Source organism: Papio anubis, chromosome 4 (assembly GCF_008728515.1).
Source record: "Papio anubis isolate 15944 chromosome 4, Panubis1.0, whole genome shotgun sequence".
Classification (NCBI taxonomy): Eukaryota; Metazoa; Chordata; class Mammalia; order Primates; family Cercopithecidae; genus Papio; species Papio anubis.
In genome coordinates this window covers 139,103,370-139,116,866 of record NC_044979.1, presented here as the reverse complement: position 1 = coordinate 139,116,866, position 13,497 = coordinate 139,103,370, and the positions used below count along the sequence as shown (strand labels likewise).

Here is a 13,497-nt window from a genome sequence, read left to right as displayed (position 1 = left end):
ACAGTGGCTCTGACTTCCGCTGAAAGAGAGGGTCCCCGGCTCAGGGCGGTCACTGCTCCAGGACTTATAAGGGAGGAGGGTGGATAGGCTGCCTTTTGTCTAACTCCCTGTGATCACCACGCGCCACCCACCCCACGCCATCACCTCACCTCTGCCCTGGGACAGGCACTGCTCTTCTTCAAGGCAAAGTTCTCTGAGGTCCTTTTTATAGCTGATCCCTTCCTGGGAGGCTTTCATTTCTTGGTCCCTCTTGACGGGGGAAGGCGGGCAGCCAGGGGCCCGTTCCCCGGGAAATGCTGGTGATCTGGATTCCGACGCTGGCTCTCTGGCTCTGCGCGTCCTTTACTGCTACATTGACACAGGGTGAGTGCCCCTGGGCTGATGCTCCGGGTCCAGTGCTCCTGGGTGGTCATAGTACACGCCCCTGCCTCAGGCAGCAGGGTTGCAGGTGGCCTCCTCCCCTTTGCATGGCAAGGGGCTGCCACAGGGCTGGAGACCCATGCTGTGACCTCATCTTGCCTTGGGGCTGCTGAAGGGGTCACTGTGGAGACCTGTGGGTGCCTGTGGTGTGTAGGGGATGGTCTGCACACAGCCCCTGGCCATGGAGTGGCTGAAATCCACAGCTTCTGCCCTCCAGGCTCCTCCCGGAGGATGAGGGGGTTTTGTCACAGGCAGTGGGCTCTGCCCACCCTCCTCCTGGGGGCTTTATCTGCTGGAGGGATGGGTCTTTCCAAGCCTCACAGGGGCACTGCACATGCTGGCAGCCCTGGTCGGGAGAGAGGGAATCCAGAGGGGTGTCTGACAGTGTCCTTTCTTGACCTGGGGGAGCCTCAGGTGCACCTGGGGAATCCCCTCCATTTAGAAATGACTGACGGGGCCAGTTGTGATGGCTCATGCCTGTAATCCCAGTACTTTGGGAGGCCGAGGTGGGTGGATCACCTGAGGTTGGGAGTTTGAGACCAGCCTGGCCAATATAGTGAAACCCCGTCTCTAATAAAAATACAAAAATTAGCTGGTCATGGTGTGGCACCCCTGTAATCCCAGCTACTTGGGAGGCTGAGGCAGGAGAATCACTAGAACATGGGAGGCGGAGGTGGAGGTTGCAGTGAGGTGAGATGGCACCACCGCCCTCCAGTCTCACAACATGAGTAAAAAACCGTCTAAAAAAATGGCTGAGGGGCTGCGGGAAAAGACAGGAGTTTGGGGGTCCTTGCTCAGCCTGGTGGTGGCTGTGTCTGAGAGATGGCTCTGACCTGCTGATTTCCCTCATAAAAAGCAGACTTTCTGATTCCTTCCTGGCAGGGGTGGACAGGGATGAGGAGAGGTGGGAGAGGGAGACCTTGAGTTGAAGGCTGTGGGGAGGGCAGAAGGGGTCGTGAGGGGGCAGGGAGCTGATGTGGGGGTCTCTGGAGCCCTGCAGGACACCTTCGAGGTAACCCACCAGGGAAGTCCCACCATCCTCCTAGCCAGGGACTCAGGCCCTCCGAGGCGGCTTCTGTCTGCCAAGCCTTGACAGATGAGACCTCTTTACCCCACCCGGACATGTTCGGAGAGAGGTACAGGTGGGGAGGAGCTGATGGGAGAGTTTCAAGGGCTGGAGTGATGAACTCTGTGGATTTGGGGACATTATGAGAGTTTATTAATAACGTATAGATTCCCTTTAAGTTCATATACAGGAGTGGGAAGCTGTGGGCCTGGATGGGTCTTAGGAGGGGTCCTTCGCATCCCTGCTCCCAAGGCCTGGCCCAGCAGATCTCTCTAGTCAGATTATTCAAGGAGAGGGTGATGGAGGTGATGACAGTGATGATGAAGGCCCCAGGAGTCAGCAGGTGGCATTGCCTCGGTGTACCCAGCCATGTGTTAGAGATGGCCCCTAAGCAACCAAAGCCCCTGTCCCTCAGGTGCTTATAATTGTGTGGCAAAGATAACACAGGTGAATCCCTTCGTGTGTAAAACAGTCAGAAAACCATCTATCTATGGCCAGTGCAGAAAGCAGGAGGGTGTGAGGCCAGGCAAGTAGGACCACTCCGGAGGGCTTTGGAAGGTCTGATTAGATCCAGAGACCCCTGCCCTCCTCTTGTAGAGAGCTCTGCCCTTCACAAGGCCATTCCCCAGCACGTAGCTCATATGATTGTCACCAGGAGGACTGTGTAAGGAAGTCAGGGCAGATAAGGATATGGAGGCTCAGAGAGGATGAGCGATTTGCCTGGGGCCACACAGCAAATAATGAACATGGCCATCACTTGACAGGCGATTTGTGCCCTGCGCCCCTCTTCCCCTCTAGAGGACTCCAGTTCTCTGCACCCACGCCTCTCCTTATAGGACCCCAGTTCTCTGCACCCACGCCCCTTTGCCTCTAAAGGACCCCAGTTCTCTGCACCCATGCCTCCCCTCCCCCTCTAGAGGACCCCAGTTCTCTGCACCTGTGCCTCTCCTCCCCTAGAGGACCCCAGTTCTCTGCACCTTTGCCTTTCCTCCCCTAGAGGACCCCAGTTCTCTGCACCTGTGCCTCTCCTCCCCTAGAGGACGCCAGTTCTCTGCACCCATGCCTCTCCTCATCTAGAGGACCCCAGTTCTCTGCACCTGCACCTCTCCTCCTCTAGTGGACCCCAGTTCTCTGCACCCGCGGCTCTCCTCCTCTAGCAGACCCCAGTTTTCTGTACCCGTGCCTCTCCTCCTGTAGCAGACCCCAGTTCTCTGAAAACCATGCCCTGCTCCAGGAATGGATTCTGGGTCCTTGGGGAGCAGTTTAGATGTCAGATCAGAGACTACCAGTGGCATCTGTAGCTTTTTTTTTTTTTTTTTTTTTTTTTTGAGACTGAGTATTGCTCTTTTGCTCAGCAGACTGGAGTGCAGTGGCGGGATCTCAGCTCACTGCAACCTCCACCTTCCGGGCTTAAGCAACCCTCCTGCCTCAGCCTCCCAAGTAGTGGGGATGACAGGCACCTGCCACCATGCCCAGCTAATTTTTGTAATTTTAGTAGAGAGGGGATTTCACCAAGTAGGCCAGGCTGGTCTCGAACTCCTGATCTTGTGTTCTGCCCACCTTGGCCTCCCAAAGTGCTGGGATTACAGGTGTGAGCCACTGTGCCCGGCCCTAACTTTAAAACATTTTTTTATTAAAAAATAAAATATTTTTGCCCATGCTAGTCTCAAACTCCTGCCCTCAAGCAATCCTCCCACCTTGGTCTCCCAAAGCGCTGGGATTATAAGCATGAGTGAGCCACCATGCCTGGCCCATTTTTAATATTTTAATATATTGAGTGTGGGGTGACATGGAGTTTCTGGGAGGAGCTGTTCTGGAGTCCTGTGGCTCCCGGACAAGGGACGCAGTCTTGAACTCTACCTTCTCCAAGTGCTGCAAAGGGCACAAGGGCCAGAAAATGCCAGGGACCCACATGGGGACTGGAAATATTTTTAATATTTTTGGGGTGTGGGGGTCTCTGGGCCTTCCCACACCCCAATGAGCTGTGGGTGACCCCAGCTCATCCCAGTGCCACCCAAGATTAGATCTTCTCCAGGGAATCTGATTACCCATATCCCAATTCTCTCCCTAGCTCCGTGTAAGTTCAGACAGTGTGGTTCTGAATTTGTCTAAGGCCTTTGAGCATCTGTTAATATAATACTTCCTTCCTGTACTACTTCTCAACCGCCACCAAACTCAAACGCTGCCTCTCCCTCTCCCTGTACCCTCATCAGCCCAGATGGAAGGCCCCCAGAGGTCCCCTCTGTGCCCCTCCAGCCCCGGGCCCCCTCTCGTAGCTCCAGCAGCAGACTGGGCTGTGGCCGTTTCTGCCCCAATCCCATCTCATTAACTCTCCTATAAACTGTTTATTCCCCCTGCCTCCTCCAGAGCACCTGCCCAGGCAGAGCCAGCCTTTGGTGTTTGCTGAATGCGTAAGTCTATTACTCTCTGTATAAAACAGCACTCCTTGTAATTGCTTCAGATTTTACATCACTCGAGTTTCAAAGGTTGCCCCTTTGTCTATTGTGAACAAATCTGTTCTCAGCTCCACCACTCTCTTCCCAAATTTATAGATGTTAACCATTTCCACTCCCAGCTTCACCTTTCTCAGCTAAAGAGTGCTGACCCCTTCAGACCCCTGACCCTGCCCTTCCGGGGCAGACACTTGGTCCCTCTCCCCTGCACCATCCCCTCCTGGACCCTTACTAGGAACACTTTGGAGCTTCATGTGCACAAAACAGGATACCAGTTCCAGTCCCCATGTGGGTCCCTGGCATTTTCTGGCCCTTGTGCCCTTTGCAGCACTTGGAGAAGGTAGAGTTCTAGACTGTGTCCCTTGTCCGGGAGCCGCAGGACTCCAGAACAGCTCCTCCCAGAAACTTCACGTCACCCCACACTCAAAAGGCGCAACTGGAGACCCTTGTCTTCCACCAAAGAGAGGCTCCTTCCTCCCGGTCAATACAGCCTCCTGGACTGTCCATCTCCTATTCCAGGGTGGCTCTCGGTGCCTCTCAAGAGGCTTCTTTTAAATGAGGATGGTAGAAATACAAGCCATAATATCACAGATAAAGAGTTCTTTTCTAATTTTTTAAGATTGTTATTATTATTTGAGACAAGGTCTCTCTCTGTTGCCCAGGCTGGAATGCAGTGGCATAATCACAGCTCACTGCGGCCTCGACCTCCTGGGCTCAAGCATTCCTCCTGTCTCAGCCTCTCAAGTAGCTGGGACTACAGGTGCACACCACCACACCCAGCTAATTTTTTTTCTCGTATTTTTTGTAGAGATGGGGCCTCACTATGTTGCTCAGGCTGGCCTCGACCTCCTGTGCTCAAGCTGTCCTCCCACCTCAGTCTCCCAAAGTGCTGGGATTACAGGTATAAGCCACTGCACCTGGCCAAGACTTCTTTTCAACAGGATGTGCAGTAAATAAGACACAGTAGAGGAAATAATTATGAAGATAAGTCAGTAAAAACTGAAGATAAATCAGTTTTTATATTCAGTCAATTGACTGAAGATACGTCAATAAAAATTACTCAACCTGAAATCCAGAAAGGGGTGGTGGGGATTTGTGCAGAACAGAGCACCCAAGAGCTATAGTCCAATATGGAATGTCCTAACATACATGTCATTGGAATCTCAGAAGGAGAAGAGAGAGAGAACAGGGCAGGAGAAATATTTGAAGACAATAATCACTAAGAATTTCCCAAAACTAAAAGAAGGACCACAAACCACAGACATTATAGTCAGAGTCAAATTGTTGAAAATCAAAGATAAAGAGAGAAAAAAAATTTTTGAGACAGGGCCTCACTCTGTCACCCAGGCTGGAGTGCAATGGTGCAATCACAGCTCACCGCAGTCTATAATTCCTGTACTCAAGAGATCTTCTCCCCTTAGCCTCCCAAGTAGCTAAGACTATAAGCATGTGCCACTATGACCAGCTCATTTTTTTTTTTTTTTAAATCCTTATGTTGCCCGAGCTGGTCTCGAACTCCTGGACTCAAGGGATCCTCCTGCCTCGGCCTCCCAAAGTGCCAGGATTACAGGCATGAGCCATCACATCCATCTTAATTTTTTTTTTTTTTTGAGACGGAGTCTTGCTCTGTCGCCCAGACTGGAGTGCAGTGGCCAGATCTCAGCTCACTGCAAGCTCTGCCTCCCGGGTTTACGTCATCCTCCTGCCTCAGCCTCCTGAGTAGCTGGGACTACAGGCGCCCGCCACCACGCCTGGCTAGCTTTTTGTATTTTTTAGTAGAGATGGGGTTTCACCATGTTAGCCAGGATGGTCTCGATCTCCTGACTTCGTGATCCACCCGTCTCAGCCTCCCAAAGTGCTGGGATTACAGGCTTGAGCCACTGCGCCCGGCCAATTTTTTTTTTTTTTGCTTTTGATTTCTAAGCACTTTTATTTTAAAAATGTGAATTATACAATCCCTACACACACACAACACACACACACACACACACACACACACCCTATAAGCACATTAAATACTACTTTGCCATGACAGCTCAGTGTACTTCACAATTCTTAACACTATTCTATGTGGAATACAAAATGCCTTTTTATCTGAATTAACATGCATTAGAGTTTTAGTATATGTGAAAATAAAGGAATTATAAATCAGTAGGAAAGATATTAAGGTAGAAGCATCACCAATCAGCTAGCTCAGTAGATGTTATCTATATTTATTTTCTACCTTTATGGAACAAGAACCTGCTAACAGTCTTAGGTAAATGGTAAAGTAACGTATTTTTGCCTTGATGCCATTAGTCACAATGCCATGAGGTAACTGCTATGTGATTTCCCATTTGCAAGGAAACATATTAATTCAATTTCTACTCAATATACAATTAGGTTGTAGGGATACAGATAGCTCATTTGAGTTATCTGACTTTTTCATCTTTATATCTAAAAATCTAATCTGAAAATAGTAAAAGCAGAAAACACTGATTTAAAACCTTAGATGCTACTGTAATAAAAGTTATGTTTATAAACATGTCAGTATATTCCTTCAACTTTAGGAATCTTGAATTTCCTTGCTAGAAGGCTTTTTTCCTCAAAGATTCCTTTTAGGCTTACTTTGGTGTTCAGGATCTCCAATTATAAATGTAGTCTCTCAGCACCACATTCCGTAAAGCTGATTTCCCAAGTAATGGTATTTGACTAAGTTGCTCCAAAGTGTTAGGGTGCAAACCACAGTTAGTAAGCTCCTTATGAACAACCTCCATATCAAGTACTTTGTCCACTGGCAGGCAGATGTTAAATACAGCAGTTGGCTCGTGTGGATGTAGTACTGCAGAGAAAGACCCACTCTGTGAAGATTTGAGCAGCATGGTCAGTGAATGCAGAGAATGAGGCATGATAGGACCTGTAATCTCCAAACTAAACTGGTCTCTGTATCCAGAAAGAGCTTGTGTCTTCACATACACACTTCGTGCTCCTCATATCCCAAGCTTGTTCCAGATGCTGTCTCCTTCTTATGGCCACTTTCTTTTATTAAAGGCAGAGAAAATTCAATACCTTCATTTCTCATAGCTTCTCTTAAACCTCGAGTTGTAGGAGATATGAGAGCTGTGATGAAGTCACTTCCAGCTAATCCGGCTGCTCGGAACAGGACAGTAAACTGATAGGTACAAACGTAGAAATAGGGGCAAAGTTTTGTCTTCAGCAAATTATATAGAGAAGTAAAGCTCACGGACCAGTCACTCATTAAAACATGCTGCAGGGTTGCATCATTTGACCAAGGACTTGTCTTTCCAGCCATTTTTCTATCAGCTCCAATACGAGGGTACAGTGGTAGCCAAGACAAAGCAGGGTGGAGCCAATAGATAAGGCTCTGCTAGAAGGCACAACGGAGCTCAGTGGAGAGTTTGGGATCCTGTATACTTTTAGGCAAAGTAACTTCTGTTGCCCTACAATGCTGGACAAGACCTTGAGCCTCTTCCTGTGCTTTCAAATGATCTGCCCAGGTAAAGGGTTGAGAAGAGGTGAAAAGGAGTCGGGTTTTAATACTCCAGTCCACAGGTAACTCAGTATTTTCTGAGGATGGAATATCAGACTCGGAGAACGATACATGTGAAGTCTGGGGTAATTCAGTAACAGTTGTTCTTTCAGGGAACTTCTCTTGCCATAGCAAATCATTTTCTTGATTAGAATCTAAAAACGGGCCCGGCGCCTCCGGCTGCTCGCGGGCCGGCCCGTCGGGGAGCTCCGCGGCGACCCGCGGTCGGTTGTCCAGGCGGGCGAAAGGGTTCCTCTGGGCAGCGGCCGGGCCGCCGCCACCGCCTCTGCCCCCCGCGGCAGGGAAAGGGCGAAGGTGCAACCCCGCCGCCAGGGCGGCTCGGCGGGCCGCCGGCTCCGGCAGCTCACGGGGCGGGGAGGCGGCAGCTCCACGGCTCCGGGCCCTTTTCCGTCGGAGCCGCACTACCTCGGGCGGCTTTCGGAAGCTGGGTGAGTAGCAGGGAACTGATAGGGCCATGACGCGCGGCGGCTGAGGCCGGCCTCCCAAAGCACTGGGATTACAAGGCATGAATCACTGCACCCAGCTGATGAAGAGAAAATCTTGAAGGCAGCCTGTCTTAGTCAGCTTGGGCTACCATAGCAGAGACCATAGACTGAATGGCTTAAATAATAGATATTGGCCGGTTACGGTGGGTCATGCCTGTAATCCCAGCACTTTGGGTGGTTGAGGTGGGAGGATAGCTTAAGCTCAGGAGTTCGAGGCAGGCCTGGGCAACAAAGCAAGACTTCCATCTAAAAAACAACAAAAAATATAGAGATTTATTTCTCACAGCTCTGAAGGCTGCAAAGTTCAAGACCAAGATGCTGGCCGTTTTAGTGCATGGTGAGCACCCACATTTTCATACCTCGGCCCATAGCAGGGGCTGGGGCAATGGCAGTGGATCCATCCCGGAAGCCCTCCCCTGAGACCCAAGGCCTCCAGGACAGCTCCACCCAGAAACCTCACCATCACCCCAAACTCAACAGACTCAACTGGAAACCCTTGTCATCCAGCAAAAAGAGGCTCCTCTCCTCCCAGTCAACACAGCCTCCTGGACCATACATCTCAGTGCCCCTCAGCCAACCATCAGGTGGAGCCCCCATTTCCAGGGGAGTTGGGTTCCCAGCTGGACCTTCATGTCCTCCTCCCAGGATGGCTTTGGGTGCCTCTCAATGGCCTCTCTGACGCTGATCTGCCCTACAGAGGCATTTCCAGGCCTACTCAGCCCACAGAGGTTCCTCTGATGTCTAAATATCTCAGCTTATAGGGCCGGATGTGGTGGCTCATGCCTGTAATCCCAGCACTGTGGAAGGCCAAGAGGGGTGGATCACCTGAGGTCAGGAGTTTGAGACCAGCCTGGCCAACACGGTGAAGCCCTGTCTCTACTAAAAATGCAAAAATTAGCTGGGCATGGTGGTGCGTACATGTAATCCCAGCTATTTGGGAGGCTGAGGCAGGAGAATTGCTGCAACCTGGGAGGTGGAGGCTGCAGTGAGCTGTGATCATACCACGGCACTCCAGCCTGGGTGACAGAGCAAGACTCTGTCTCAAATAAATAAATAAACAAACATCTCAGCTTGGTCTTACTGCTCTTGTCACCTACAAATGCACCTGCACCACCACTCTCTCCCCAGCAAACATCACGCTCAATCCAGCACATGTCCCCTCATCTTTCAGGGCATTCCTGCGCCTTAGCTCCCCTGCAGAGCAGTGGAAATGATTTTCCTGCCTTCTCAGGGTAGTCTTCCCTCATTCTACTGTCTGCTTCTCCAAAACCTCACCAGTTCTCAGTGTGCACTGGAGTACCCAGAAGAGGGTGCAGAGAGTAGGAAGGAAATCAAGCTACAGATGCTGGGCTAGGCGTGGTGGCTTATACCTGTCATCCCAGCACTTTGGGCGGCCGAGGCGGGTGTATCACTTGAAGCCAGGATTTCGAGACCAGCCAAGCCAACATGGCAAAACCTGCTCTCTAGCAAAAATACAAAAAAAAAAAAAAATTGCCGAGCATGGCGGCACACGCCTGTAATCCCAGCTACTCGGGAGGCTGAGGCAGGAGAATCACTTGAACTAGGACAGAGGTTGCAGTGAGCCGAGATCATGTCACTGCACTCCAGCCTGGATGACAGAGTGAGACTCTGTCTCAAAAAAGCAATTCTCCTGCCTTAGTCCCCTGAGTAGCTGGGATTACAGATGTGCGCCACCAAGCCTGGCTAAGTTTTGCATTTTTAGTAGAAACGGGGTTTCACCCTTTTGGCCAGGCTGGTCTCAAACTCCTGACCTCAAGTGGTCTGCCTGCCTTGGCCTCCCAAAGTGATTGCAGGCATGAGCCACTGCGCCCAGCCTCAAATTACCCTTTTAAAGCAAACCAACCCACCTGTAAACCCACCATCTAGGCGAGAACATCTATTCTTCATACCTTTGCCCAAACTGGATAGACTCAATCTTCCTAATAGTTACCACCTAGGAAGGTCAAACAATGTGCTAGGTCCAAACTAGTTTTTTTTTTTGAGATGGAGTCTTGCTCTGTTGCTCAGGCTAAAATGCAGTGGTGTGATCTTGGCTCACTGCAACCTTTGCCTCCTGGGTTCAAGCGATTGTCATGCCTCAGCCTCCCGAGTAGCTGGGACGACAGGCACCCGCCACCATGCCAGACTAATTTTTGTATTTCTAGTAGAGATGGGGTTTTGCCGTGTTGCCCAGCCTGGTCTCGAACTCCTGACCTCAAGTGATCCCTTGGCCTCCCAAAGTGCTGAGATTACAGGCGTGAGCCTCCACTCCTGGCCCAGACTAGTATTTTTGAGTGCTTCCTTTGGTTATCTGTGTTTCCTTTTCTGGACCTAGCCCCAACTCTTCAGATAATAAAATGACTTCAGACGGAATTCTGTGTTAATTGCTCTCACAGTTTTGTCTGGCCTGTGGGGTCCTACTAGGGGCAGGATGGAGCCGGGGGGCAGATTAAGGGACAGAGCAGACTTGAAGGAGAGCGAGGTTGCACCGTCTCCCTAGCAGGAGGAATTGAAACTAAGGAGAGGCTGCAGGAGTCGGGCCAAACTCCAGAGTCCAAGCCCTTGGTCAAGGGTACCCTCCATGGGCGTGGGGGAGGAAGGGCAGTTTCCAGGCAGCTCCACGTGGGCCAGGCAGGCTGTGGGGCTGGGCCACCAGCGACTCTCCCTGCCTGACACCTCCTGGATTTGTCCTTTTCCCTCGTGTCCCTGCTTCCCACAGCACTGACGTCTGTCCAGATGCAGAGAGAAGGGAGGAAGAGGGGTGAGGTGGGGCGGTGCAAAGGTGAGGCTGTGCTCAGTAGAACAGATAACCAGCACTTTCATTGCGTGCACGTCCCGGTCCCTGCCGCTGTCCTGGCCCTGGAACCTGCTCTGCACCAGCCCTCTGCCTGCTGGGCCAATGCAGCTGCTGGGGCTCCTCGGCCTCCTCTGGATGCTCAAGGCCTCCCCAGGGGCCACAGGTAAGGGGGAGAGGCGGGAGGGGGCTGGAGAGAAGCTCCTGATGTTATGTTCCAGGGGAGTGGAGGAGAAGGTGGCTCTGAGGCCTGGGGATGGGGAATGAGGAGGGGCTGCTCTCAGCTCTGGGTGCAGGGAGAACCGAGGCATGGCCTTGGGGGGATGAGGAAGGGTTTGGTAGAGGGAAAACGGAGGTTGAGAAGGAGCAAGGGAGCTGGGTCCCCGCTGCCACTCTCCACCAAGCACTGAACAGGTTGCAGGGGCTGCACCCCAACCTGTGTCTGCAGCAGGAGGGTGGAGGGTGGGAGTTACGTCTTCCCAGAGCAGTGCCCTTCCTACCTTGGCTCCTTCTTGTCACCCGCCTCACGCCCCCAGCCCCAGTGCCCCCTCCAAACTGACCTCTCCCTCCCCGAGAGCCCTTTGACCTCTGCCCCTGGTTTCCGACTTCCGGTTTCAGCCTCTTTGCCTTTTGTCCCTCAGCAGCTCCTCCCCAGCTCTGCTGTCACTCTCTCACCCCGGCCAGGGCCCATGTGTCTGGGCACGGCTGTTGGTACCAGGACCAGGGCAGGGAGCTTCTGAAGTCCACTTTGCTTCCAGGGGTGCGTCTGAGACTACCCGGCATGGGGTCCCAGGCTTCTCTCTTCTGCCCTGCAGGAACACCCCACAATTCCTCTGTACTTCTCTTGTCCCTGTTCTCCAGTGTCTGCCTCTGATCCCTGACCCCAGAGGCCCATGAGTTCCCTTCTCAGTCACCTCCAGGGGCACATCCTGGAGTCAAGTGGTGTAACTTGGGGCTTCTCATAATTCCTGACCCCACTTCCCTGACACCCGCGAGCTAGGCTGAGACTTGACACCCCAGCTCTCACCCACAAGATGGGCTGTGCCTGAGGTGAGGGGCAGCAGGTCCAGTATTTTCCACTTCCCGTCTGCTGTGGCTGCCGGTCTTCCTTGCCTGTGACTGCCCCCAACAGCAGGATCTCTGATCCTAAGTCACACCATCTGTGAAATGGGTTGAAATCCACATGCTGGGGTTCATGTTTGTAAACTAATGAATCCTGTGGCCAAAATGGAAGAGTTATAGAAAAATATGTCTATTTTTGTGATGAACACTCACCACTAAGCCTTAAGGTCTCCGGAACTCATCACACATGACTGCTGAGGTAGCTCCTTCTGGAAGTTTCCTTCTCCATCCTGTCTCTCTACCTCTCCGCGTGGTCCTCACTCCATGCCCCTTGAAGTCATTAGCGTGTGAGCTTAGCCTCTGTTTCTCCTTGATGTTACCTGTGCAGTTTTTTTTTTTTTTGAGATGAAGTCTTGCTCTGTCGCCCAGGCTGGAGTGCAGTGGTGCGACCTTGGCTTCCTGTAGCCTCTGCCTTCCAGGTTCACGCGATTCTTCTACCTCAGCTACAGGTGCACGCCACCACACCTGGCTAATTTTTGTATTTTTTTTTTCAGTAGAGATGAGATTTCACCATGTTGGCCAGGCTGGTCTGGAACTCCTGACCTCAGGTGATCACCTGCTTTGGGCTCCCAAAATGCTGGGATTACAGGCGTGAGCCACTGCGCCTGGCCCTCTTTGTGCAGCTTTCTCTGTCTCATGGTTTTTGTGATGCGTCCCCTGCTAGGATTTGGCTGTGTTCTCTCTTTTTCTCTTTGAAAGCGGGAGTCAGCCCAGACAGCAGCAGGGTGCAGGGAGAAGCCATGGTGGGAGCAGAAGGTTAATGGAGGGGATGGGAGGACTCCAGGCAGCAGCAGAGGGAGGAGAGGAAGGGGCAGAGGGAGGAGGGGCCTGCGTGTGACCAGAGGAGGGAAGGGAGGGGAGGGAGGCTCTGCCCAGCTTGGCTATCCCAGGACAGAAGGACCTGCCATGACAAGGCCAAGGCCGGGTGAGGAAGGAGCGCTCCCATGCCCCACTGCTCCCCTAGGAGCAGACAGGCAGTGGGCTCCAGCACCACAAAGCGCCCAGCTCCAAGCTGCCTCTGATGCAGGAGTGAGCTGTGGCATGCCCTGCCCTCTGTGATGCTGCCTGGAAAATGGGAGTGAGTGAGTAACTTACATGAGTGATGTGACAAAATGACCCACGGACTTACCAGTGGATTCCTCTGCTCTGCTGCCAATGCAGGAACTGTATCTACGGCCACATCCATCTCTCATGTGCCTTTCCCCAGGGCGGAAGCAGCCCGCGCTGTGCTCAGCAATTCTCCACACTCCAGAGACCTGGCTGGGCGGCCACTCGGTGTCCCCCAGCTTGTCTCTTCTGCTCCTGGCCACAGGGAAAATGTACCTATGACGCTCGTTACCTCCTCCTATGACACACTCATCTCTGAAACACTGCTCACCTCTCCAGTCAGTTCCAACACCTCAACCACCCCGACGTCCAAGTTTGCTTTCAAGGTTGAAACCACTCCACCCACTGTGTTGGTCTATTCGGCCACCACTGAGTGCGTGTATCCAACGAGCTTTACAATCACCATCTCCCACCCCACCTCCATCTGTGTGACCACGACGCAGGTGGCCTTCACCAGCTCTTACACCCCCACTCCCGTGACACAGAAGCCAGTGACCACC

The 13,497-nt window shown here is 52.2% G+C and overlaps 1 protein-coding gene and 1 pseudogene across 3 annotated transcripts in view; one reads left to right on the top strand and one right to left on the bottom strand.

The window, feature by feature from the left end:
* Positions 1-50: 50 nt before the first annotated feature.
* Positions 51-13,497, top strand: part of LOC101008980 (mucin-12) — a 60,704-nt gene continuing 47,257 nt past the window's right edge. Inside the window, exon 1 of one of the 2 annotated variants that reach the window (XM_031665532.1) lies at positions 51-363. In XM_031665532.1, coding sequence (XP_031521392.1) covers positions 294-363 — 70 coding nt within the window. In that variant the 5' untranslated portion in view covers positions 51-293. The remainder of the gene's footprint in view (positions 364-13,497) is intronic. The other variant, XM_031665530.1, reaches the window with a different exon arrangement.
* On the bottom strand, positions 6,133-8,054 carry LOC103882750 (annotated as a pseudogene). Its single transcript, XR_001900631.3, has one exon. The product of XR_001900631.3 is annotated as a protein downstream neighbor of Son pseudogene (transcript).